The following is a 23904-nucleotide window of genomic DNA, read 5'->3' on the forward strand; positions in this document are numbered from 1 at the left end:
CATCGATTTGAAGCACTCGGGGAGCTCTGGGTCCACTCTCGGGGTTTAGTAGATGCTCAGTAAGGCACCGTCTTGTGAGGGTGGAGGTCTGGGGTCCCCCCAGGTGAGGCAAACGTGTTTTCTTTCCTTGTGGTGTTTGTTGTGGGTAGAGCAGTTATTGTCTATGAGTTTCATGTTTTATGATAAAAATTAACTCAAAAGGGATCACTATGTAAATGTGTAATGTAGAACTATGCATCTTTCAGAAAAAATTAAAACATAGGAGAAAATCTTTGGGGTCAATGGTCTGCCAAAGAACTTTTAGCCTTGACATCAAAAACGCAATCCATACAAGGGAAAACTGATAAACCAGACTTCATCAAAATTAAGACCTGTCATCCTTGTGAAGCAGATGTAAATATAAGGTATATACTAGGAAAAACACTTGCAAACCACGTATCTGACAAAGGACTGGTATTTAAATATATTAAGAACTCTCAAAACTCAAGCTAAAAAAAAAAAACAATTGGAAAATGGGCAAAAGACACTGACAGACATTTATTTAACCGAGGAGGACAGACGGACAGTGAATGAGCACATGAAATGTTATGCAACATCAGTCGCCAGTAGGTAAGAGAAAAATAAAACCATCACGAGGTATATCACTAGACACCAGAATGGCCAAACTAAAAAGTAGTGATGACCTGAAATTCTGATGAGGATGGGAAGAAACTAGATCATTCACATATCACTTAAGAGAATGCAAAATGGTTCAGCCACTCTAGAAAATACTTGACTGTTGAAAACCAAACCAAACCAAACCAAACATGAAACATGCAAGTACCATACAACCTGCCAACTGTCCTCTTCGCATTTTTCCAGGAAACTTGAAACTTATGTTTATGGCAGATTTATTCACAGTAGCCCCAAACTGGAGACAGCCCAGATGTCCTTCGACAGGTTAAAGGCTAACCAAACAAGCATCCATCGCAGGGAATGCGACTCGTCCCCCCAAGATGAACAAACTGATACCTTCAGAGAATTACACTGAGTGAAAAAAGCCAGGCTGTAGGTTATGTGCTATATGAGTCCATTTATCTAACATTCTTGAACTTAGAAAACCACAGGAAGGAAGCACGGACTCATGGTTGCTAGGGGTTAAGGAGGGCGTGAGGGCTGGAGGAAAGAAGGTATGATGTGCAAAAAGGCAACATGAGATACCCTTGTAGTGACCCAAGTGTTGTGTATCTTGAACATGTATCAAGGTCAATAACCTGGCTGTGACCTTGTATGAAGATTTGCAAGATTTTGCCACTGAGGGGGAAACTGAGTAGAGGATACAGAGATCTCTCTGTATAGCTTCTTAAAACCACATGCTAATACACAACCATCTCAAAATAAAAAAAGTTTAATTTAAACAAAGTCGGGAGATTAGATTGCAACTTGAATTGAGCAAGATACCTCCCCCCTTCTTTTGTTCTTCTTTCTTTTTTACCTTTTCAGAGAAGAACAAAAGCCCCAAGGCGGTGGGCCAGATGGGGTTAAGAATTTGCCCCATCGTGTGCAGATCCAAGAAAAATCATCTCTCACCCACGATTTCAGCATTCAGGACCCACTGCCAGCCCTCTCTGTCCGATCTTGCCTGTCTTGGAATTTTCTCTGCTCTCATCCCCTCTCCTACACTTACTCTTCCCAAACTTAAAATTCAAAATATCGAAACAAATAGACACGCTCAAAACCAGAAATGACATCTAAGTAGCAGTTTGATCGACTCTGCAACTTGAAAATGATCTCTCAGACTTTCGAGTTCATGCTCTCCACGAATTTCCAAAATTCCCACGTCTTATTTGCACAGGAATAGAATTTCATCCTCGGTGGTTTGTTGATGACAAGGCGGGGATTCTGTATTCTAACCTGGGCCACACAATACATAAGGGTCTAAACCGTCATCACCCCACGAAGAGGAGCTGGCTAACTCTCCCTCCTCCTTCGGAGAGACCCCATTGATATCTACTTTTCTCATTCTGAGCCCTAGACAGCCCCTCACAAACCAGCAGCCGTAAGCCAGCTGCCTCCTCCCCGCTTGCTTGTTGGGTTTGTTTTACTTGAAAAGACCAAAATATCTCTGCTAGGATAAGAGTCCCGACATGGCCAAACTCTTTAACAAAGCACATTTTGTTTCCCCTCATCCTCTGGAAATTTCAAATCCTCCTTCTTTGGACAAACTGACAATTCTGGCATCCCATGTGTGGGGCACGGCAGGCGTTCTGTCCTAGCTCAAGAATCCCCCTCAAAAGACTGCTCCCTTGTCTGGCCGTAAAACCACAGGCACCTAAGAAATACACCAGAATGAGAAAAGGGTTGTAAAGATATTTCCAGTCATGCCACCATGCCACCGAAAGTAAGAGTTCTTTTTTCAATGCTACGTAACCAGCCAGTGAGACTTCTGATCAACTCCAGGTTGAAGACATCTCTTGGGGAAGAGACAATGCCTGGTTCCCCACCTGCGCCTGGCTTTTCTGAGAAGAGAACACCGCTGGGACCTGAACCCAGCTTGCCCCTCAGGACTTGACTAAGCTATCTTTGGGTCTTCACAGTGAGCTGCATCGTGAATTCCAAACTCCCTGTAGCTGCTTGGAGATCCTGAAGCACCCCATCCTTTAGTGTGGGAGGACCACAGCTTTCCAGGAATAAAGCAGCTCGTAAGCATCAACAGAAGATCGCAGACAATGAATTCTTAGACCGGTCCTACTCAGTCGTCAGCCTTCCAGAGAGCCCTGCCTCCATCAGTGGGCTCCGGTTGGGCTCAGGGCCCTCCCAGGGGCATCAGAGGGAGGCCCAGAGTCTGCCCAGTTCAACTCCCCAGGGAACCAGAGGCATCCCTGCCGGGAAGCAGAGAGCTGAGCACACACCAGGGAAACCAAACCCGAATGAGGTTATCTGGCAAGCCAAAGTCAAATTACAATGAATCTTGGGTATTGAAAATGGTACAACGCATTCTTCTCCTTAAGGGAAGCAGGCTACACATGACCCAGATTGTATACTTAAAGGGCTTTTGAAAAATTATAGCTGGCTGACAAAGGGATTTTGGTGGTCTATATTAAAAATGGTAATGATGTTATAAACTTATGGGCATGTGATTTGGGCTTCTATAAAAATACAAGATAATTCCAAGAGATTAAAGTGATAACTATAATTAAATAAAAATTCAGTTCTTTTCATACAAACTGAGCATAACCTCTGTTCTAGAATCCTCTGTCCATCTGCTACTGGCCATAGCAGTAGACAGACTGACCTTTCTAGTCTAGAATATTCATAGTGCTGAGTACACAAAAGAAAACTTAAAAAATGACGTGAGGAAAGTTCTGGGAAATGCCACAGGCATCATTCTGTGAAAGATTTTTGATAATTATTTTCACTTATCCTTTTACCCATTTTCGATCAGATATTCTTGAGAACAGAGCAGTTGGACTAGAAGAATGGCTCCTTTCCCCACAAGTGTGATTGATAACGAAATGTTGCAGAACGTTCATGAAGCAGGGAAGCAGCACAGAGAATGGTGTCAGGTTCACTTAGAGTCCAGGGTTCACGTTTATTGCTCAGGCCACAGCGGGAACTAAAACCTTGCTTTCCATGTGTTCCGTCTTTAGTTTGCTGTTCCTTTCACCATGACTTCTAATGGACTCTGTTGAAATGTTACAGAGTTTGAAAAGATTTCCACACAGCACACGTTGGATAATGACTATCCATCTTTTGAAGGATGTCACAGCAGTCCTCCGTACCGGGCATCCTAAAAATGCTTTGCCCAAGTCTTTTTTATTTTTAAATTTACTTATTTAAAAAATGTTTTTAATGAGGTCTGTTAGAAGTCTTGGCCAGTGGACAGAGCTTCTTGAAATGCACAGGAATGTTTGCTTAGCCTCTGCGGGTACTTTTTCTCTTTGAGCCTTGTGGACCCTCGAATACTGATGTAACACCAACCCACACCACCAACCCGTGGGGTCCGCCTTACAGAGCTAAGGGGGCTGTACCAGTAACTAGACCCCTTAATGGGGAAAATCATGCTGAATTCCACCCACCTGGGAGATAACCTAGTGAAGTTCCGGAGCAGAAGCTCATCAGGGATAAAACAACTTTGTGGGGAAAAAAAAATCAATCTATTACAGAAAATAAATCTAGGTAAGATAGCCAACTTGAAAACACAGCTGTCCTTCTGCATCCGTGGGGGAATGGATCCAGGACCCCTGCAGATACCAAAATCTATGGATGCTCAAGTCTCTTTTAATTAAAAAAACCTTTAAAAAATTTTTTTTAAAATTTTTGACGAGGGGAAGTAATAGGTTTATTTATTTATTTAATGGAGGTACTGGGGATTGAACCCAGGACCTCGTGCAGGGTAAGCACTCACTCTACCACTCTACCTCCCCAAGCCCCATCAAGTCTCACATACAATGACCTAGTACAGTGGCCCTCTGTATCCACACATTCGAATTCCACATCCGTGGATACAGAGGGCCACTTATTTCTTGAAGGCTTTTCTTTCCATAATTACACTCTTCATTTTGCAACATTCTTTCACATGTTTCTTCTCACCTAGATCTTGAAATCGTAATTCTTCTACTTCCAGACTTTCACCGGGCTTGCCTTTTGTCTAGCTGCTTTTCTTTGATTATGTCTTTCCTTAGGAACTCTCATCTGGTACTGAGTTGCAGAGCCAAACCTCTAATTCAGAGTTTTTTCATTATGGTCTCCTTCACTCCCTGGCCACAAGGGGCCTTTATAGACTTTACCTGTGCCATACCACTGTCTACTTTCAAGAAGTTCAATGTTAAGGAATAGGATTTTGTTAGGGTTGAGCTTTAGAGGGCTACAGACCATTCTAATATCCAAATTTCATCTCCAGTGAGATTTTCACTCTAATCCAATTGTGCAAACATGCATGAGGGAGCATCTCCTGGGTGCCAGGGCCGTGCCGAGACACAGGGATACAAAAATGAGGAAGGCGGACCTTGCCCTCCTACTTTGCCACTTACAAACCTTTTGTGTGTGTGTGTAACCTGAAGAAATAAAGATCATTAATCCCATTTTGCAGGTGGAGAAACTGAGGCTCAGGGAGCTTGTGTGTTGTAGGAGATCACACAGCTAGTGAAGGACAGAGCTGGGATCCAAACTCTGCTCTTCTGTTTCTGAATCCTGTGCTTTTCCAATGGCTCCATTCTGACCCATTCTACTTTTTCCTTCTCTAATGTCAGGCTTCCTTTGCATACTACTGTAAAATTCAATTGCATCTATTTGAAGCAACAGGGCACCAAATTTTGACATTGTAAAGATTTTTTTAAAAATATGAAATGCCTATTCACTTGCTTGACACTTACTGAGCACATAACAGTTCCTACGGACATGGAGCTGGTCTGAATCAGGTGATGGGCTAACTTTGTTATGTGCATCAGCTCATTTACTCCCAGTAACCCCATGAGGGGTGCTATTTTTATTCCTCTCTTATTATAGATACATGAACCGAGGCTTGTGGCAGGGCTGGGATTCAAACTCAGCTTTTTGGATTCAGAGCTGGAGCTCCTGAGTGCCACCTTATACACCTGTTTTTTCCCCAGCCATCACGCTAGGTGCTGGGGCTCTAATACACAGTGCAGCCACCAAGGAGCTCACAGACACGTAATGATGATACCCTGGGGTGGCGAATTGCAGTGATACTGACAGGGAGAGGGGAACAGAAGGGAAAATACATGACTGCTGCCCTCTTGGAGATCGTGTAGAGTTTGAAGGCCATTTTACATTTTTCAAGTGCCACCTGAGAATCTTGTTAAAGTCCAGATTATTTATCACTAGATCGTGGGTGGGGTCCAAGAGTCTACTTTTCTAAAAACTTCTGGGGGATGCTGCTGCTGCTGCTGGTCTGGGGACCACACCTTGAGCTGCAAGGCATATGGTCTCTCCATTCCAGAGCTCTTCCCGCGACCTGCTGGGTGGTAATCTAACCTGTGCTTGGTCAGATGGGCCACTTGCTCAGATGGTCTCAATTGCAACAAACTAATTTATAGCTCAGATCTTGCTGTCAAGGACAGACCAAAGCAAAATTAAAGAAGTGAAGTCCACCCTAGGTGCACATCATTTTTAAAAATTGCTTCTCTCCCTTCACATCCCTAATCTCCCAGTGGTCATGTATTCATCCAGAGTTTTAGGTTCTTAGAGAAGGTTCTCTACTTTCCAGGATGGTATGTACTTAACTGAATAACTAATCTGTGCACATGCATTGGAGTGTGATATTAAACATTTATTATTCTCTGCAGACCTGAATGGCTGGTTCTGAATCTTGCTCCACGAGCACCCTCAGTGAGGCCCCTGTTGTTTTTCCCTTGTGTAGACAATCGATTCAGCTGATGCTGCCACGCACACATCCAGTGTGCCTGAGTCAGGGTGATGCTTGGATGACCTGCCAAACTCTGTTCCAAAGCAAACGAGCTAAAAGCTTAACTTCGCAAACACGAAATAGCTCCACAACTCCACAGTGTCCTTGGGCCATCGTTCTGCCTAAAAGTGTCAGGTTCAAAGAGAGCTTTGAGATCACCAGCACTTTCTAACAACGCTGCCGGACAAATCATCACGGCCTTACCAGCCACACTTGCACTGTCAAACGGAGAGAAAGGCCCGAGTATCGGGAGCCCTCACTACGGGCAGCTGTGTACCAAAGATGCATCGTCGACCGATGTTTGGAAACTCCATGCATCTTTCCAAGGGAAACACGAAGTGGTCAGAGGTTAAGGTCTATGTTATAATTCAGTATCTTTAGGGTTAAAGGGACCTGTGAGGATTACTCGGCGAATCCAACCACCACTTGTAAACCTGCCTGGTAAAGAGTGTATTGGACCTGGAGTAAGTCCCTGAGGCTTGATGGTTTTCCAATTACGTGACTTTGGGCAGGCCATTTAGACTCCGGGCCCTCGTTTTTATGGTTTTCTGTAAAGGTCTATGATTTTCTGTAAAGATCCACTTAGAGTGTTGCCACGTATAAAAACTCTTTAGCAACTAAATTTCTAGGTAGATGGAAAACACTTTATCATCATCACCGTTAAGTAATTGAATTTGAACACATCTCCCTTGTAAACTGGGTGTGATATTAACTAGAGGGTCAGGAAATACGAAAATAAAGTCAACTCTAGGGAAAGCCAATAGCTTAAACAGAACAGGACAGAATGCCTGTCCCAAGGGTCCTTGTCCTACCGTATAGCACAGGGAACTGTATTCAGTACCTTGTAATTGCTTAAAATGAAACAGACTATGAAAAGGGATACATATAAGTATATAACCGAATCATTACGCGGAACATCAGAAATTAACATTGTAAATCAGCTGCACTTCAGAAAATAAAGGGGACCTTGTAGATGTGGCCTTGATGAAAGGGACCCCAAAGAATCTTTGGAGCAGGACCCTCACCGGTCCTTCTGAAGCCTATTTTGCTGCCTTTTTTTTTTTTTTGCTGTGGTCTGTGACCTCAGCAAACCCCACATTTTGACCACCATCTCTCTAAGGTTGCCAGCCAAAGGAAAACAAAGCAAAAACTAAGACTTTATCTTTTGACCACAAGTGGAACTTTTCCTGTTAGCTTTATGGAGAACCCTAGCCTGTAAGACATTGGTAGGGATTTCATGCTTTGTAGATATCACTTCATTTAATGCAGTGTTTAATGGTCTGATTTCAAGTCTTCTGGATCCTAGAGACGCTGGTTTTTCTGCCTTCTTGTTCCACCCCACCCCCCAAAATCCTTCCCTTCTGCTCCCCACAGGGACAGCGAATGCTGAGCTGTTAGCTGAGGACCCACAAGCACCATGTGCTTGAGAACCAGGGAGATGCTCAGATGACCCACCAAAAATCGTCAAAAACAAACAATAAGCTGAAAACAAAAACCTTCAAGACTCTGAAATTACTAAATATTTAGCAGGGAAAGTCTCCCGGCCTCTGTTTTTCATTTAAAAACATAATGGGATTAAATGAGATGTGTCCAAGGCTGCCTGTGGCTCTAAAAATCCAGCTGACCCTTGAACAAGGTGGGGGTTAATCCAAGTATGATCTATAGTCAGCCCTCGGTAGTCAAGGTTTCTCTGCATCTGAGGATTCCACCAACCAGGGACCATGTAGCACTGTGGTGTTTACTACTGAAAAGTATCTGGTTGCGGGGAGGGTATAGCTCAAGAGGTAGAGCATATGCTTAGCATGCACAAGGTCCTGGGTTCAATCCCTAGTACCTCCTCTAAAAATAAATAATTAAACCTGATTACCACCCCCAAATTGATAAATAAAATAAAATTTAGAAAAAAGAAAAATATCTGAATATAAGTGGACCCGTGTGGCTCAAACCCATGTTGTTCAAGGGTCAGCTGCACTATGATCCTATTTGGCACGATGAAAAGCACACACAGAGTTGTGTACACTCTGAGACCCCCTCCATCAGAGCACACGGATGATAACAGACCTTCAAGACGGCGGAACACGCCTGCTACGTCTGTTCCCATCACGAGTAGGAAGGTACCCCAGGGCCGTGTCTCCGGGGCCCAGAGTGCAAGGGAGGGCTCTGTTCCTCATAAACCCCTCCTCAAGCACCACCTGGCATTAAAGATGGTACCGGGGCCGTAAGATCCAAGCGGCAGTCACTTACTAGCAGTCAACTGCAGTTTTATAGAAGGGAGCAGCTTTGTACCATGGGACGCAGGCCTTGCTGTCTCTGCCTGTATTTTGGGGGCAGCACAATACAGCTCATTGCTAGACTGGGTCAGTAGTTCTGCTTTCCCCCCACATCTTCCCTTAACAGGATGTGATACACAGTGTCTCTTTATCTCAGGGCAGGCTGATCGCTGGACAGAGGGACCCAGTGCCAACCACCGCGTGCTCGGGTAAATGTGAGCGTGTGAAGTTCTCTGAGAGGATGCTTTTTAAAATGTGTCTGCTCTGCTAGAAATCCCACTGCGTTCGTAGTTTGACAGGCTGCGATGGCATTCTCCGTATGTTCAGTGGAAGTCTGAATCTTATCACTACTTCTGCCTATTACAATTTAAATAATTCAAGGTACTGGTGGGCTGTCAAAACTATATTTTCTTCATGTTTTGAAAGATGTGTGGCTTCTCCAGAGGGGGAAAAAATGCAGTTCTCAGGGCATTTTCTACTTTATTTTATTCTAAGAAAGATGGATTAACAACCACCTTTCAGAGCACTGGGATCTCTTGTGGGAAAAGCGCAGGTTAAAGATAAGACACCCTCTTTACTGATGAGCTCAGGGGCCACAGGTGAACTGAGCTCTTTTGGATTTGCTCTTTCTGGGAGAAGAACCAGGTCCCTTGACAATCAGTTTAAACTGACTTATTGTTAATAAAAACAAGGATGATGCTGTATGTAACTTGCAAAGCTTTTAAGAGAAGATCATTGTTTGAATAAGGAGGTTAATTACAGACAACCATTTTTTGCCTTAACTCATGTTTACTTTTCTTTTGAACATTTTGGTAGACGTTGCTGCTGCTTCTTTGAGTATCGTCTTCCTAGTTCTTCCTATCTGGAATAATTTCAACTTGCTCTTTTAATTTTTTAATCTCTAGAACCTATCCTCATGATCATTAAGTAACCAACATTGGCATAGTTTTTCAGATAGACAAATCGAGGTGGAAAAACCCCTCAACGTATTTCATACAAAATTATTCACACAGGAACAAAGTCCAAGGTTAGCAACAAGGTTACTTAACATTTTTTAAAACAAACCCCCAAAATGTGAAAAACAAAAAATGCACACGGCTTTCAGATCCCAGGAGCAACCCTTGAAATACCACTAAGCCTCAACAAGAGTATATTGTTAAAAACCTCTTTCCACTGGGATGGGCCACAAACCCCATAGGAAAGTATGACTCAAATGGACTCAGGCTTGATGTTACAGTGTATAGAACACACGAATTGTCCTACCCAGCCTGCAGGGCTCACCTGCGTCCGATTGCTCAACGAGGTACACTCTGGAGGTGTCAGATGACTTACAAACCCCACCCAAGTTCCCAAGTGTGGGCAAATTACCAAGAATAGTATCAGACATTCAGATAAGCAGGTTAGGACTGAAAGACAACCTGGTACATTCTTCCACAACAGAGAAAACTGTTAGATTCATAATTCGACAGGAGTTGGTGTCCATGGTGGTGATGGGTTAAGTACAGGGGTAAGTTCCCAAGGGGTTGGGATGGGGGTGGAGGGGAAGCGACCCATGCTTGAATATAATTCTGTTCCTTGTGGTCTGTGTGGCTAATTGTAGGAGCTGTTGGTAAGCAGTACCAGGAGCCTCTTGTTCCTTTCAAATAAGACAATAGCCCTGCAGGACAGAAGTTTCTTGTTTCTGGATCCAATTTGATTCCAAAGCCCTCAGCAGTCTCCTGCTACTTCAAAACAGCAGCCCCCGGGGCTGAGCCTCCCTCCATCAGATGGTCCATCCCCAAGCTCACAAAACATTCCTTCCACAAGCAGAGACTTAGTGGTTCATAAATACAGTGAGAGCTCCCCGCGGTTCAGGAGTTGCCTAGTTTTAATGTTGAGAAACGTTAGTTTAGATGTACCTGCATTTTGTCTGCCGTTTAAAAACAAACATCTGAAAAAAAAAAAAAACAACCCAGGGTATCAGTTTTGCTCTGAATGTAGGGGGTAGGTGAAATTTGTCACAGAAGAAATGCAGGACAGGGGAGACGAGTCCCATCCTGAGATTTTATAGATAAAAAGTGTGATTTTTTTTAAATGGAAAAGTGACCAGTGGTGTGATTTAGGACAGAAATATTGTAACATTTGTCAGGATTAGAGGTTGTTTTGTAGTCTTCCAGTATTATCTTTTCTACCACCTGCCAGTGTTTGATACTAGATACTCTATCTTTTCCTGTCAGATAACCATCATCTCTGCTTCTCTCTAAACACTTCCCCAAATCTGCCAGCTGCTCCACCTTCACCCCAAGTGTAGAGTGCGGTGCCTCTCAGAGAAGCTGGTGTTTAACAGACAGTAATATTTTAAGCAAAAGAGAGAAAGCTCCAGCAGTGGACTCTCAGAAATTATTTGCAGCTAGAGAACCCCCACCCCCACCCCACCAGTTTTCCATCACAAGGACAAAGGGGAACTCTCCAACTGCAGGCCAGTGACCAAGGGGGCCCTACCTGAGTACCCCATTTCCCAGCAGGAAAAAAAGCTTTCTTCTGCATTTCTTCATCTATAAAGCGCCGGTGTTGGCAAATGATGAAACAATTCCACTTGTAAAATGCCTGCATGTCAAGGGCTGCACCCAGGACCTGAGGATGCAGCGATGACTACGACTCCATCACCACCTCCAACCAATTTATGTGCTGGGGCGGCCCACGTGGGGGAGTTAAAGGGCAACCACCAGGAGCCACCTAACCAATCCTGGGTGGTTGGGCCAGTGAGGGGTGGTGGGAAGCCATGGTTAGGAGGTTGGGAAAGACTTTCCAGAACAATGTTTCTCAAATGTCAGCCCCTAACAATGGACACCTGTGGATCTTATTAACGTACAGATTCTGATTGAGAATGTCTGGGGTGGAGCCCGAGCTTGGGCATTTGTAAGATGCTCCACTGGTCTGGGCCACACACTTGGAGTAACGAGGACCTAAGAAGAATTAACACCTGTGACAAGACAAAGGTTGAGCGTGAATTAACCCAGGAAAGACATCGCAGGCAAGAGAACATGCAGAGGCACCGAAGCTAGAAACAGTTAATTTGGGAAACAACCTTCAACATGCTAAGGAAAATTTATGTGAAATATTGCTGAATGTGAATACAGACAATAAGAGCTTTACACAAACATTAAAACAGATCTGTAATAACTACACGAAGGTGGTAAGATCAGGAGTGCTTCCTCTTGCGCCTTTGCCTCACCTTTTCGCTAATGAATTTATGTTGTATTTACTAAAACAACAACAACAAAAACCAAATGAGTGTCTCCTCCATGTGCTGGCATTAGGATTCTGTACTGGGGTGCCGTTCACACAATGACCACACAGCTTCTTCCAATCTGGGATGATGTGATTGGTTAAGCTACAAAGCTGATTAATAACCGATTACAACAATTATCTCATGACGTGGTGATGATGGCTACATAAAAACGTGTATTTTCGAAGGAATAATATTTTATTTAACAGTTAATTTAAAACATTGAAGCATGTTTTTATAACCTATCAGTAAACTTTTCCTAGGGGAGGAAAATGCAGAAGGAATTGTGTAGTATTCTGGCAGGAAAAAAAACCTTGTGTCTTTTTTTTTTTTAATTGAATTATAAAAGTGGTTTGGAATTTGCCATAGGTCCAAACTGCATGTCCTTTGTTCAGTTTTAGAAGCACCTAGGATTACAGACATAGGAATGTGTGCCGTTGGATACAAATATTCTTATGTAAGTTACAATATATGAAGTTTTAAAAAAACCAAAAAAAAAATTACTGATGATTTGAGGGCCAGGAAGTATCTGCCACCTAATTTAAAGGTTAGTCAAGGACAACCCAGAGTGTTTTAACAGGCTGTTTTATTAGCTCTAATGGAAGTCTTTTCTAAACATTTGTCTTATTTTGTGACACATGCTCTTCATAAAACCATGTTAGAAATGGTCATTTGGAATTTTCATATGAATAAAACAGAAATACAATAGTTGTACATCTTGAAGACATTTGATCAAAAGAAACTATCTCTTCTGATGTGTTAAAAGACACGGCTTGTTAAGGATTATTTCAACATGGTATTAAACGTATCAGGGCTTCTCAAACTTTAATGTGTATGTGAATCACCTACGGATCTTGTTAAAGTGAAGATTCTGACTTAGAAGGTCTGGGAGGAGCCTGCATTTTAAAGCAGTCCAGGTGATGCTAGTGCTACAGGTCCTGCGATCTCACCTGACTGGGGAGGCATCATTGGAATCACCTGAGGTTGAACTTCGCTGCTTTTTTTTCTTTTTGGAGGGGGAGGTAATTAGGTTTATTTATTTGATGGGTGTACAGAGGATTGAACCCAGGACCTTGTGCATGCTAAGCATGTGCTCTAACACTGAGCTACACCTCCCCTCCCACCTGAGGTTGAACTTTGATCCAAGATGTCCTGTGGACGTGGTTGATGGGTTTCTCATGTTACCCAACCTCAGCTAACAATTTACCTGTTGATGTATCTGTTTTATTGAAAGGTCTGTGAAAGAATAGGAGGTACCTTGGAATATTTAAAAAAATAAAAAAAACTAACTCTAGATCTGGCTTTACTTTTTCTTTCTCTTCCTAATTAAGCAAACTGTGCAGAAAACTTCAGATAATGGTTTGCTTTTTCCCTTTAACTGGTGAAGGCAGCACGGACATTTTATTTTCCCACAAGTATATTCTCAGATCAGATATTTTACAGACCAGGGAAGTTAGTCATTTTGAGGTTTATCAAGGGATAGAGTAAGGTTGCAAAATTTAGCAAAAACCAAAAGAGGAAATAAAAATAAAACAAAACCTTAAACAAACAACAACCTCCAAAAAGATGGGATGCCCAGTTAAATCTGAATTTTAGATAAAGGGTTTTTTTTTTCAGTATATCCCATGCAATATATGGAAGATTGAGCTTTATACTAAAAAAAAAAATCATTATTCATCTGAAACTTAGGTTTAACTGGGTGTTCTGTATTTTATCCGGCAACCATTGCTAAAAGCATATCCTAGGTTCTAACTCACATTTAAGTGCTAAGAGAGCAGATGCCAGGATGGAGAATTAACAGACCCACTGACAGTGTTGTTTAAACATTCCAGCAGGGAATTGCTTTCTGAGTTTGCCAGTACCACATGGAGCACTTGGCTATTCCTGCTGTTAATTCACGGAAACTCCTTTTAGGAGTTTTGTGCCCAGAAAGATCACACTTAAAAAAATCATGATAGAGGGCAAACGGGAAGTGAAACTAACAAGAGTCTTGTATCAGTAGCTTTCCTTCCGGGGAAGGACTAGGTGGCACAAAACAGGAAGGTTTTTCTTCTAGTTCACTGTCTTTCCCTCTTCTGAAGAGCTGAGGATGCTCAGTGGGAAAATGGAGACAGTGACTTCTCAGAATCCTGAGAGGTTCTTCTTAATACATCACATTTTGGCTGGTTGACTGGACTTCAGATTATCTTGGAAGGAAGGAAGAAATCTGTAAGATGGTTGTAGGCACTTTCTCTCCTCTTGCTTATCAGTTGTTGAAAGCAGTCTTTACCAGCTTTTAAAGAGGGTCATCTAGTCCTCTGATTTCACTTTTATGTATGACAGCCAATAAAGAGGTTCAGATACTTTAGCAAAAAAAGAGGAATTGCCTCATTTTCCAGCTGCCTTTTCTTGCTTATTTTTCGTTTCTGCTGACTTCAAATGCCAAGTCATTCCTGCCATGATGTTTATAATCAATCCTAAGTTAGAACCAAGTCTTGCCTGCTAGCAAAATGCTTTTGAGTGTTTTGTCCTTGTTTAAGCATTTGAGAATTATGAAGTCCCTATTCTGGTTAAAAAAAAATAGTAAATCCAATTACTTTGGAGAAAACTACAAGTGATACATGTATGACACACACTTTGTCAAACAAATGTATTTAGTAAAAAAATTAGTGAAATCTAGATTATGATAAGGGAGGAGAGTTAATTTCACTTGAACTCATTCCTTATCCCGTCAGCATAGGCATTATACAACCTACACATCCACATGGTTAATTGTGGTTTTTTTCTCCCCCCATAGAAATGGGTAGAAAGTGAAATTTTCGTGACGTGAAGCTTTGATCCATGAGAGTGTAGTTAAGTATTAGAAATTAGTAGTTACGCTTGGAATTGAACAAATGAGCTACCATGTTATAGCTCTTATGAACTGTAACAGAACTTTGGTTCCTACATAACCAGAATAATTTATTTTGGAAAAAAGTAAAAATGAGTGTACCCAGGATGCTTTGCGTACAAATGCTCCCCCACCTTCTGATAATGTTCAGTATAAACACAAAAGGCCTGTGCTCTCTGCTATGCAGGGGGTGGGGGGGTGCAGACTTAAAGGCCCCTTCGAGATCATAGACTACCAAGCAAGGTACAGAGATTCTATGAGAGGCTCAAAGTTCAATAGTTGATGACGGTGAATGCTTGCTATGTGCCAGGCATGGTTGTTCCCCTTAAAGAAACCCAGAAATGGGAAGAAAGCATTTAAGCAAGAGAGTCATGGTGATATAGGGAATAATGAGGACATCAGAGGTATGAAAATTGAAGTCAGTAGTAACATAAAAATAAATATTTAAGAAACTGTGTACATCTTTAAATAGGCTCTCTTATTCTGATCATGCCTTGAGGATGATTTTTTTTAAAAAGAAACTTTTGGTTAATAGCAAACACAACACTTCTTGTAAAATATTGGATGTAACCATTTCTACTAAAATAGATCCTTTAATCCACTCTGGAATGTGTAATCACAGTTATCTGATTGTTTGGTATTCAGAATTTACCTACTACAAATGCATCCTCTCTACTTCACATAATTGAAATAATCCAAACCCGTTCACACTTCTCCAAGTTTTTTCATATGCCTCCCATCAAGGAAATTATAAGATGTCTAGACAGGTGGCTTTGCGTTTCCCCTTCTGGGAGACAGTATTATATGAGGCGGGCAGACTAGGGTGCTGGAAAAAGGAGTGGCTCACACTAGCAGACAGATCCTGATCAGATATTCAAATGGGCTTTCAAAGGAGTGCAACAGTGCATGTCAATAAGCTCCTGGATGTAATTACTTCCTATTCCCGGGATCCGCCTTGGAGAACGGCTTGCTGACTCACCAGACTGCTCCGAGTTAGTTTCTGCTGGGTTTCCCCACTGTCTGCTCCACGTGAGTCACCACTGGAATGAAGTTTCTACCCGTCTCCTTAACAACCATGCAGAAACCAGCCACTGACAGTGAAGTTGGATCTTTCCAATAAGAGCCAGACCTTAGGCAGAGAGGGTGAAGAATGATGTGGCAGGTATCACTGCCAGCCAAGCTGCCAGATGACAGTCTTCCGCCCAAAGGCGTTTGTCAGCGGCACCCCAGTTTCAGCATGGTTTCCCCACCCACCCAGGTAGTTAAACTGGCATCCTGTCTTGCAACGCCTGCAGCTGCGGGCCACTGAACTCTGCCCTTGCCTCACTGGTTCCCAAATTTGGCTGCACAATGAAGTCGCCTGATTAACACACACACACACACACACACACACACACACACACACAAGGCAGCAACAACCCCCCATATGAATGCCTGGCTGTCATCTCAAAACAGTCTGATTTAAATGGGTTGGGATGAGATAGGGACGTCAGGATTTTTCAAGGCTCTCCAGGCAGCAAAATTTGGGAAACTTTGCACTGAATAAGTATTGCCCTTTCCACGCAAGTGAAACCTGCCAGTTGAGCTTACCTAAGGACCACTCTGTGGGCTCCCAAACTTCCTACCTTGGAGATCTACTGACAGCTCCTAACCGATATCTTGATTAATTTGACAGCGAAGAACGCTAGCAAAGCAAGGGGGCATTTCCAGAAGGGGCACTGGCTAGACAAGGACCCCACCCCCACCCGCCTCTTTGGCTTGCTAAAAACTTAGCTAAATTTAGTGCCTAAGCGAAGCATCTCAAATGTTGCTGTTCTCTCGGTTACCTTTTGATCTCTGTTCTGTTTCATTCCACAGTGTCTTGTCCGGCAAAGTTGTAAGGCTCGGGTCCTTCAGATTAGAAGCAGGTGCTGCGTCAAACCTCAGTAGAGACGGGACTGCACGCTTCACCTCGCCAGGACCGAACCGCGCCTCGCAGTGCGGCCCCAGGCCAGATACTATGCTAATCAAGAAAGTTCTTCCGTCTCCTTGCGGGCGGGCGGGTGCAGGTTTGAACACTTAACCCTTGATTTTACGTGACTGCACTATAGTGCGTTTAGTGACCTCGTCTTGCCTAGCAGGTCTGGACCACGTTCCATGTTTTTGGAAGAGGCAAGGACGTGCGCAAGTGATGGAGAAAGCCGGCAGGGAGAGGACAGCAGTGTTGGCTGGTGGCCGGGTGAAGGGGCGGCTAATGGTCGGAATATTAATTACTCCGCGCGCTACTGACCCAGCGCGGACTGGCAGAAGACAAAGGCGCTCCCGATCAAATGGCTGCAGCCACCCTGCCCCCGTGGTTACAGCTCTGCCCTCTGCACTGGGCGGCCCTTGGCACGGGACTGGCAGAGGGACTCAAGGGGCGACCAAGCCCACAGGCCCTTTTGGCGTCTGAAAGTCTGCGTTACCGAGCGCTCCGGGTCCAGAGGGGAGGGTCTTTCTGTGCCCATTCCTCCTGCGCGCCCTTTGTGGGATTTCTGGACACGGCCCAGCCCTCCTAAGGGTGAACTAAAGAATTTCTTACGGAAACCGTGAGGAGTTGCTGAGCAGGGTGCTCCCAGCGGAAGAACCACTTGGGCTCAGAATGATAACCCGCTCTGTTTCCCACCCGTCCGGCTCCCGCGTTGCGGGCGCCCGGGAGCACGAGCCGGAGCCAGAGTCCGCGTGGGGAGAGGTGGGGCTGGTCCCTGCTGGAGGAGAAGCCCTGCGGGCGGCAGCAGGGCCGGGGGTCCAAGCTTTGGGGCCCCAGCCGGCGGGCGCCCGCGCGCTGCACTTCCTGGTCTGCCCGAAGCGCGCAGCCCTGCCGGCGCCCCCGGTTCTCAGTGCCGGCGCCCCGACTCTGGCGCCTGGAGGTCCGCGCGCCGCGGGCGCGCACTCGCAAGACCCCCTCCTTCACCAGGGCCAAGTGTCCCTGTCCTGGCCAGCCCGGCTCTCACCTCCCTTGCCAGTCCACTTTGCCTCTGCCAGCGTGGCAGCCTTGATTCCCTCCCCTTTCCTGGGGTGCGCGGCGCTGGGGCCCCGAAGCAGGGATGCGGCCCGCGGGAGGCCAGCGGGTGCACCCCCGGGGGCCGCGGCTCCGACCCTGCGCAACTTCTTGCTGGGCTCGGAGACCCCAGGTCCCGCGGGCTCAGACTGCAGCCCCCGGCGGCGGGAGGAGGCGCGGCCCGCGCCCGACCTGGGAGGGACTGCGCCAGAGCTGGGGGGGTCGGGGTGCGCCAGGGCGGTATCGCTTTAAATGCACTTGACTCACCTGCTCCGGCGCTGTCGCCTCCTTCCTCGACTGACAGCTGGGGGCTTTGTTTTCTCCACCCACCCGGCCGGCCGCGCTCCGCCCCCACCGCCACACGTGACTCGCCGTCTGCCACCGCCGCCGCTCGGCTGGTGCACCCGAGGGAGCGCTGCCCGCGCCACCCCTTCCTGGGGGTGCGGGGTGCGGGTGGGGATCGCAGCCGACGAGAGGCCAGGGTAGGTCTCCGCGGATAAGTTGGAAGGTGGCACGCTGGTTAGGGCCCTAGGAAGCTAGGGTGAGTTGGTGACAAGCAATAAAGTGCCATCCGGTGAAAGGAGCTGAACTGTTGGGCCGCACCCGAGAAGGATGCGGGCCGGCGCCGCTTCAAAGGGGGCTGGAAGAGGCGACGCCGCACCCTGAATTAAGTACCTGTAACCGGGGACGGGCACACCAGCCGGCTTGCATCCGCTTTTTACACCAAGCACCCATACCTGGGGAGCAGTTGATACTGAGGAGAAAACTTGTTTTGTTAGGCACATTATTCTTTAAACTAGTCAATTTTAAGCTGAGCAATATGATAAACTATGTAATAAATAATACCAAGTTCTACTGAGGTTTCAAATCTGCTTGTCCGTGCGGTTGATACTTGGATTCTATTTGGAAAATGGAATGCAGGCTGGAGAGGCTAACTCCAGATTATTGATGTGGGCACTTGTCCATTTGGAAGAGCACCTAGTTTTAATGAAATGAATTGAGAAAATGTTCTGGCTTCAAGACCCAGCTCAGTATCTGCTGCTCTTGAGACTGGGCCAGACCCTTGCCGACCTCCAGTGTTTGAAACCGCAACCTGTTGTCTGAATCCTTCCTTTTGCCAATGGACGGACGGACACACACACACACAGACACACACACACACACACACACACACACACACACACACACACGTTTGTTCCCCTAAAATTTTACCTCAGGGGAAAGGTGGTTCCCATCTCCCCGGGGCCCTTCAAAGTGAAGTCTGCCTAGTGGAGTGACAACCCTGTGCTTCCCAAACTTTCATGTGCAGAGGGATCACCTGGGGACCTTGTTAATACCAAATTCTGACTGAGCCAATATCATCATTGCTGCTGGTTTGAGGACCACGCTTCGAGCAGCAAGGCTCAAAGCAGCCTCTTTGGTATTGGTCAGCCTATATAGAGTCTTGACTGCACCATTTAATAGCTTTGTGACCTTAGGCAAGTTTCTTAACATGTAAGACTCCACAGCGGTAAAATAGGGGTGATATTAATATCCACTTCAATTTTGAAGGTGAAATGAGAAAATCCATTTATAGCACCTAGTGTAGTGCCTGGCATGCATACCTAGGGTTTAACAGACGCTAGCCAATGAGCCCCTGTGGTCATCCTTACAGGAGCAAAGGTGGCAGTAAGTCCACCATACCAGTAGGGGGAGCAGTGTGTGGGCACAGGGAATGAGGCAGCCGGCCCAAGAAAAATGACTGCATGCCCATTGCACCTAACGCTGGCCAGAAGGGTAGAATGTTTGTTGAGTAAAAGAATGATTACAATTCAGAACAAATCATACATGTCTAAAAGTTCTTCTGTTTCTTCGGCAAAACTTTAAGTCTTGATAAATTAGTTCTGGGACACTGAATTAAAAAAAAATCATTTTGCTTTTCATTACAGATAATGTCCAGTTGCCTGTCGGCTGGGTAATCTATTTTAATATCCGAGCGAGTAAATGGATTGTTATAGAGGAGTACATTTTTTATCCTCATTAAAAACCTTGAAATTTAAATTTAAATGAATGTATTAATGAAGATCTGGTATTCTTAGCTCTCAAAATGAATGAGTATTGTCATCAGAGTTCTCATATTTCCCTTCCTTGCTTCTCCTCTCTCTGCCACCCCCTCAAGTATCATTGTTTCTGAAGACTTGTTTCTTGGCTTTTTATTTTTCTCACTTCATGTCATTTCCCTTAGAAATTTTATTCGTAGTTTATGTTCAACTTTCAAGTGTGTGGAGATTACTTCTGAATCTATGCCCACATTCTCTACCCATTTCCAAGACCCATTTCTGGATTACCAGTTACTTGCTAGGCATTTCTACTGAATTCCCCACTAGCCTAGAAGTTTCAGTGTGTCCTAAATTTAACCCTTCTCCCCTTCCCTAAAACTGATACATCCTCAGTAATAAATCAAGATGGTTATTCGCACTGGGACGCCCTCAGGGGTAATTCAAGGACCTGGCAGGGGTGTGATTCTGATTGTCCCACCTACCTTCTTGCTGCTCCCAGATATTTCCGTGAGACTTTCCTTCAACAGTGACTGGGGCCAACTACACAACTCACTGGCCTAACAGCCACATTTGCAGCTTTGGGCCGCTTCAAAAATGGTGAGCAGGGCGAGTTGAGCTGGTGAGAGACTGCATCCCTCAGGGCAGGCTAGATTATGCTGCTGCAACAAACACCACCAAAATCTCAGGGACTTCATGCAACAAAAATTAATTTCCTGCTCAAAGCAAAGTGTCCAGGGCAGCCCTCATGGCGACTCATCATTCAAGCCTGCTTTCTTCCTGCGACCTCTACACGAGCACAACGGAAGAGAGTGTGGGAGAACTTAAATGCTGTCATCCACCTCACCAGTCAAAGGAGGTGACACGGTGGTTACCTAACTTTGAGGGGGCAGGTCCTCAGAAGGACTGGTAATAGAAATCTCAGGGAGTATGATTACCACCATGGGATCCATTCTGCTTAGGAGGATGAGGGATAAAATGAAACTGAAACATTTTAGTTATACAGAGGGTGAGCACAGATGACCAGTCTGAGTAAGGTACCCAGTTGTGAGTGGAGTCTTTGGAGAAACATCAACATTGATTTTATGATACAATATTATTATATAGACACTTAAAAGTGGGAAATTGTCTCTCTGCCTGTCAGGGTCACCTTATGATTTAGCCAAAGTCAGTCTATTCCATTGATCATCCAAACTTGTCTGCCACACCAGGGCTGGGACATAGCTTCCATCTTGATTATACCCCCAGGGAACACACCAACCAGTAAGTAAGTAAGGTTACATCAACACAAACACATTTACTAATTCTGCTGACTCTGATGATCACTCTCTACTTGAGGAATGAATGTGTATCTATGAAGAATGAAATTTTTCAGCTGGATCAAATTGCCCCATGTTTCTCCTATGATTGACTGAATTACGCCTTTGACAAAGAATGTTCTTGTCTTCAAGGGAATGCTGAAATGTAGCCTTGAATTGAAAAATCAGTCATATCAATGTGAAAAAAATAATCATGGTTTTCAATAAGCTTTTGGGCTTCTTTCTCCAAAGAGCAGAGATTCTGTCAACTAAACTTGCTTCGTATATCTCTCAACACTTCATGTGCTTAAAAAAGATAAAGTATTGATGAATGCTGTAAGCTTTAAAATGCTATACAGATACAAGGTGTTACAGTATGTTCTTGGGCACAATAGCGCCTTTAATCTCAACAATTTTATGTTATCTTGTACACATCCATCAGTGATAGCCCTTTTAAAATATTTACCTCTCATAAAACTCTTCCCCCCCAAATTTTTATATAACACCAGTATCTTTTTCCTAAGGCTAATGTTCTAAAAGCTGCAATCACACATTTCCACAAGTATCTAACATTGGGGATTAAAAAGGAGAGGCAGTTTATCAATTAATATTTTAAACTGTTTGCTCAAATGCTTTTCATTTTATCCGATTTATTTTTGGCTCAGAGTCCTTGCTAAGCTGTAATACTGCTCTAAGTATAAATCATAACCTCAAGGGATACGCTACAGTGAACCACTTATAAATGTATCAGTGATACCACGTACGACTGAGATGGAAGTGTTCATTACCAAGATATGATAGCATTTATCAAGATGAGTGGAAAAGGTGGCAGAAGATGACAGCTTCACAGGGATCACAGAGTCTTGTGATGACTCTGGTGTCTAGTTACTGAGTAAATGTGAGAATAAAAAACATTGCCACGTTCAAAGCATAGTCTGAGCTCTTATGAGTAAACATTTGTGAATTAGCTAAAAAGTATCATTATTTCATAGAAGAAGTTACAGAGAGAGCTTAAATGACTTATCCAAGTCCTAATTTCTAGGGATGACTGCTAGCAAAAACTACTGCCTCTGGAAGATAATATAGAATGGCAGAGAGAAAACATGCTTGTTATATAATATTTATCGGTGTATACATCACAGACTATGTTTAATGTGCATCGAAAGAGCAAAATGTTACCTTGGCTCCTACAAAGCCATTGTGTGATAAAGGTGTCTGTTTATAGAATATTATCAAAAAAACCCCTCATATACAAAGAAATAAATTAGGCAGATATATTCCTATACACTAATTGGAAGAGGTGTAGCACAGCCATAGAAGTATCAGCTGTTTCTGTATTCAGTATTTTTATCACAGCACATTTTAATGGCAGCAGATATAATGAATTAATTTGTTGATATTAATTATCCCTTAACGGATGAAGTGTCTGAGGCCAAGAGATGCAATCTGTTAAAGTTTTCTGTGGCAGCAGCATGGAGCCCAAATGACTTTCTGGGGACCGATGGGATCATCATCATCTCAGCTTGGGATCCCTTGGGAGACAGTTTAGCCAATTTCTGCTGGATTGAAAGCTAACTTTGATTTATTAAAGACGGCCTTGCCAATGCATTTTCTTTGCATTTCTCCTGTATCCTGTCCATGAGTTGATCAACCAGTGTAAGAATATTAGGTAATTGATTCCTTATGCCTCCTCCGAATCTTCTTTTTCATGGGCTTTGATTCTTGAAAAGAGGTTTGCTCTTTGGCTTTTCTAATTTTAAAATCACTTCCTTCTTTCTAACTTGTAACATATCCAACAAACAGTTCTGTGACGCCTGTTACCGGGCAGTCACCGGGTTAGGTGCCTGTGGTTATGCAAATGGTCTTTGGTCTCAACGGACTTACAGCACAGGGAAAGTGTGTGTGATGCAGCTTGAGGGGTATAAAAAGGTATGGATAAAACGGTAAGAGAACACTGGACAGTGAGGGGGAACATCAGAGAAGGGCACACCTATGTGTTGGGTCTTGAAGGCTGAAGAAGAGTGTACCAGGTGAAGATGATTTAGGGTGAGGCGGAGTGTGTGGGCAGAGTATTCTAGAGCGGGAAAAGTGAAGGCAAAGATATGGTCAGAGATAAATCAGAGTTATGATCAGAGGATGGTGAGAAGTTCAGTGTGGCTCAAGGGTGAGTTGTGGGGAATGAAGACGTGGCTGGGGTAGACTAGGAAACGGCTGGGGTGTCCAGCTGAGATGTCTGGATATAATACATTGGCCAGTGGTCTCCAAAGTCGGGTGAGAACACTCTGGGATTCTGTGAGATGCTACACCAGGGTGTGGGAGGGAAGTATGAAACATGCATATCTGTCTGAAGATAGAGGAAAGGACTTAGTAACAGATGCGTTGGCATCGGTGCTTTTGCTTAGTTTGAATGTCAGACAGACAGAGGGACTTATCAGGTGCAAAGAATTTTTGACGGAAGGGTTGGTATCCACAACACAACATGGAAAGGAGGAGGGGGTGGTCTGTCCCTAACCTCCTTTCTAATTCTGAAAGCAACTGGAACTTACTAACATTTTATGTGTACTTGGTTAAGTGGACTTATGTATGTAGTCTAGCTTGACTAGTCTAAGCCTCACAGAATGGATAAATGACTTAGAAAGATTAAAGATAACATAAGTTGTAGAAGCATTAGTGAGTTTTCAGAAAAGCCCTTGCAAAATTGGTGGATAATTTTGAAAAATGAGTATTATCATCTCAGA

At 44.2% G+C, this 23904-nt stretch overlaps 1 protein-coding gene across 4 annotated transcripts in view; it reads right to left on the minus strand.

Annotated features, from left to right (window-relative positions):
- MAPRE2 (microtubule associated protein RP/EB family member 2) overlaps nucleotides 1–18161 on the minus strand; it is a 137373-nt gene extending 119212 nt beyond the window's left edge. Inside the window, exons 1-2 of one of the 4 annotated variants that reach the window (XM_072949020.1) lie at nucleotides 16640–17695; nucleotides 15793–15942 (exon numbers count right to left, since the gene is read on the minus strand). Coding sequence is in view for 2 of the 4 variants with exons in the window: in XM_072949019.1 (XP_072805120.1) it covers nucleotides 11158–11202 (45 nt within the window). In the remaining 2 variants the exon portion in view is untranslated. Of the gene's footprint in view, nucleotides 1–11157; nucleotides 11243–15792; nucleotides 15943–16639; nucleotides 17696–18099 lie in introns of those variants that run through there. The other 3 variants (XM_015237657.3, XM_006202308.4, XM_072949019.1) reach the window with 3 other exon arrangements.
- Between the last annotated feature and the right edge of the window lie 5743 nt (nucleotides 18162–23904).

The sequence above is a fragment of the Vicugna pacos genome, chromosome 24, assembly GCF_048564905.1.
Source record: "Vicugna pacos chromosome 24, VicPac4, whole genome shotgun sequence".
NCBI classification, from domain to species: Eukaryota; Metazoa; Chordata; class Mammalia; order Artiodactyla; family Camelidae; genus Vicugna; species Vicugna pacos.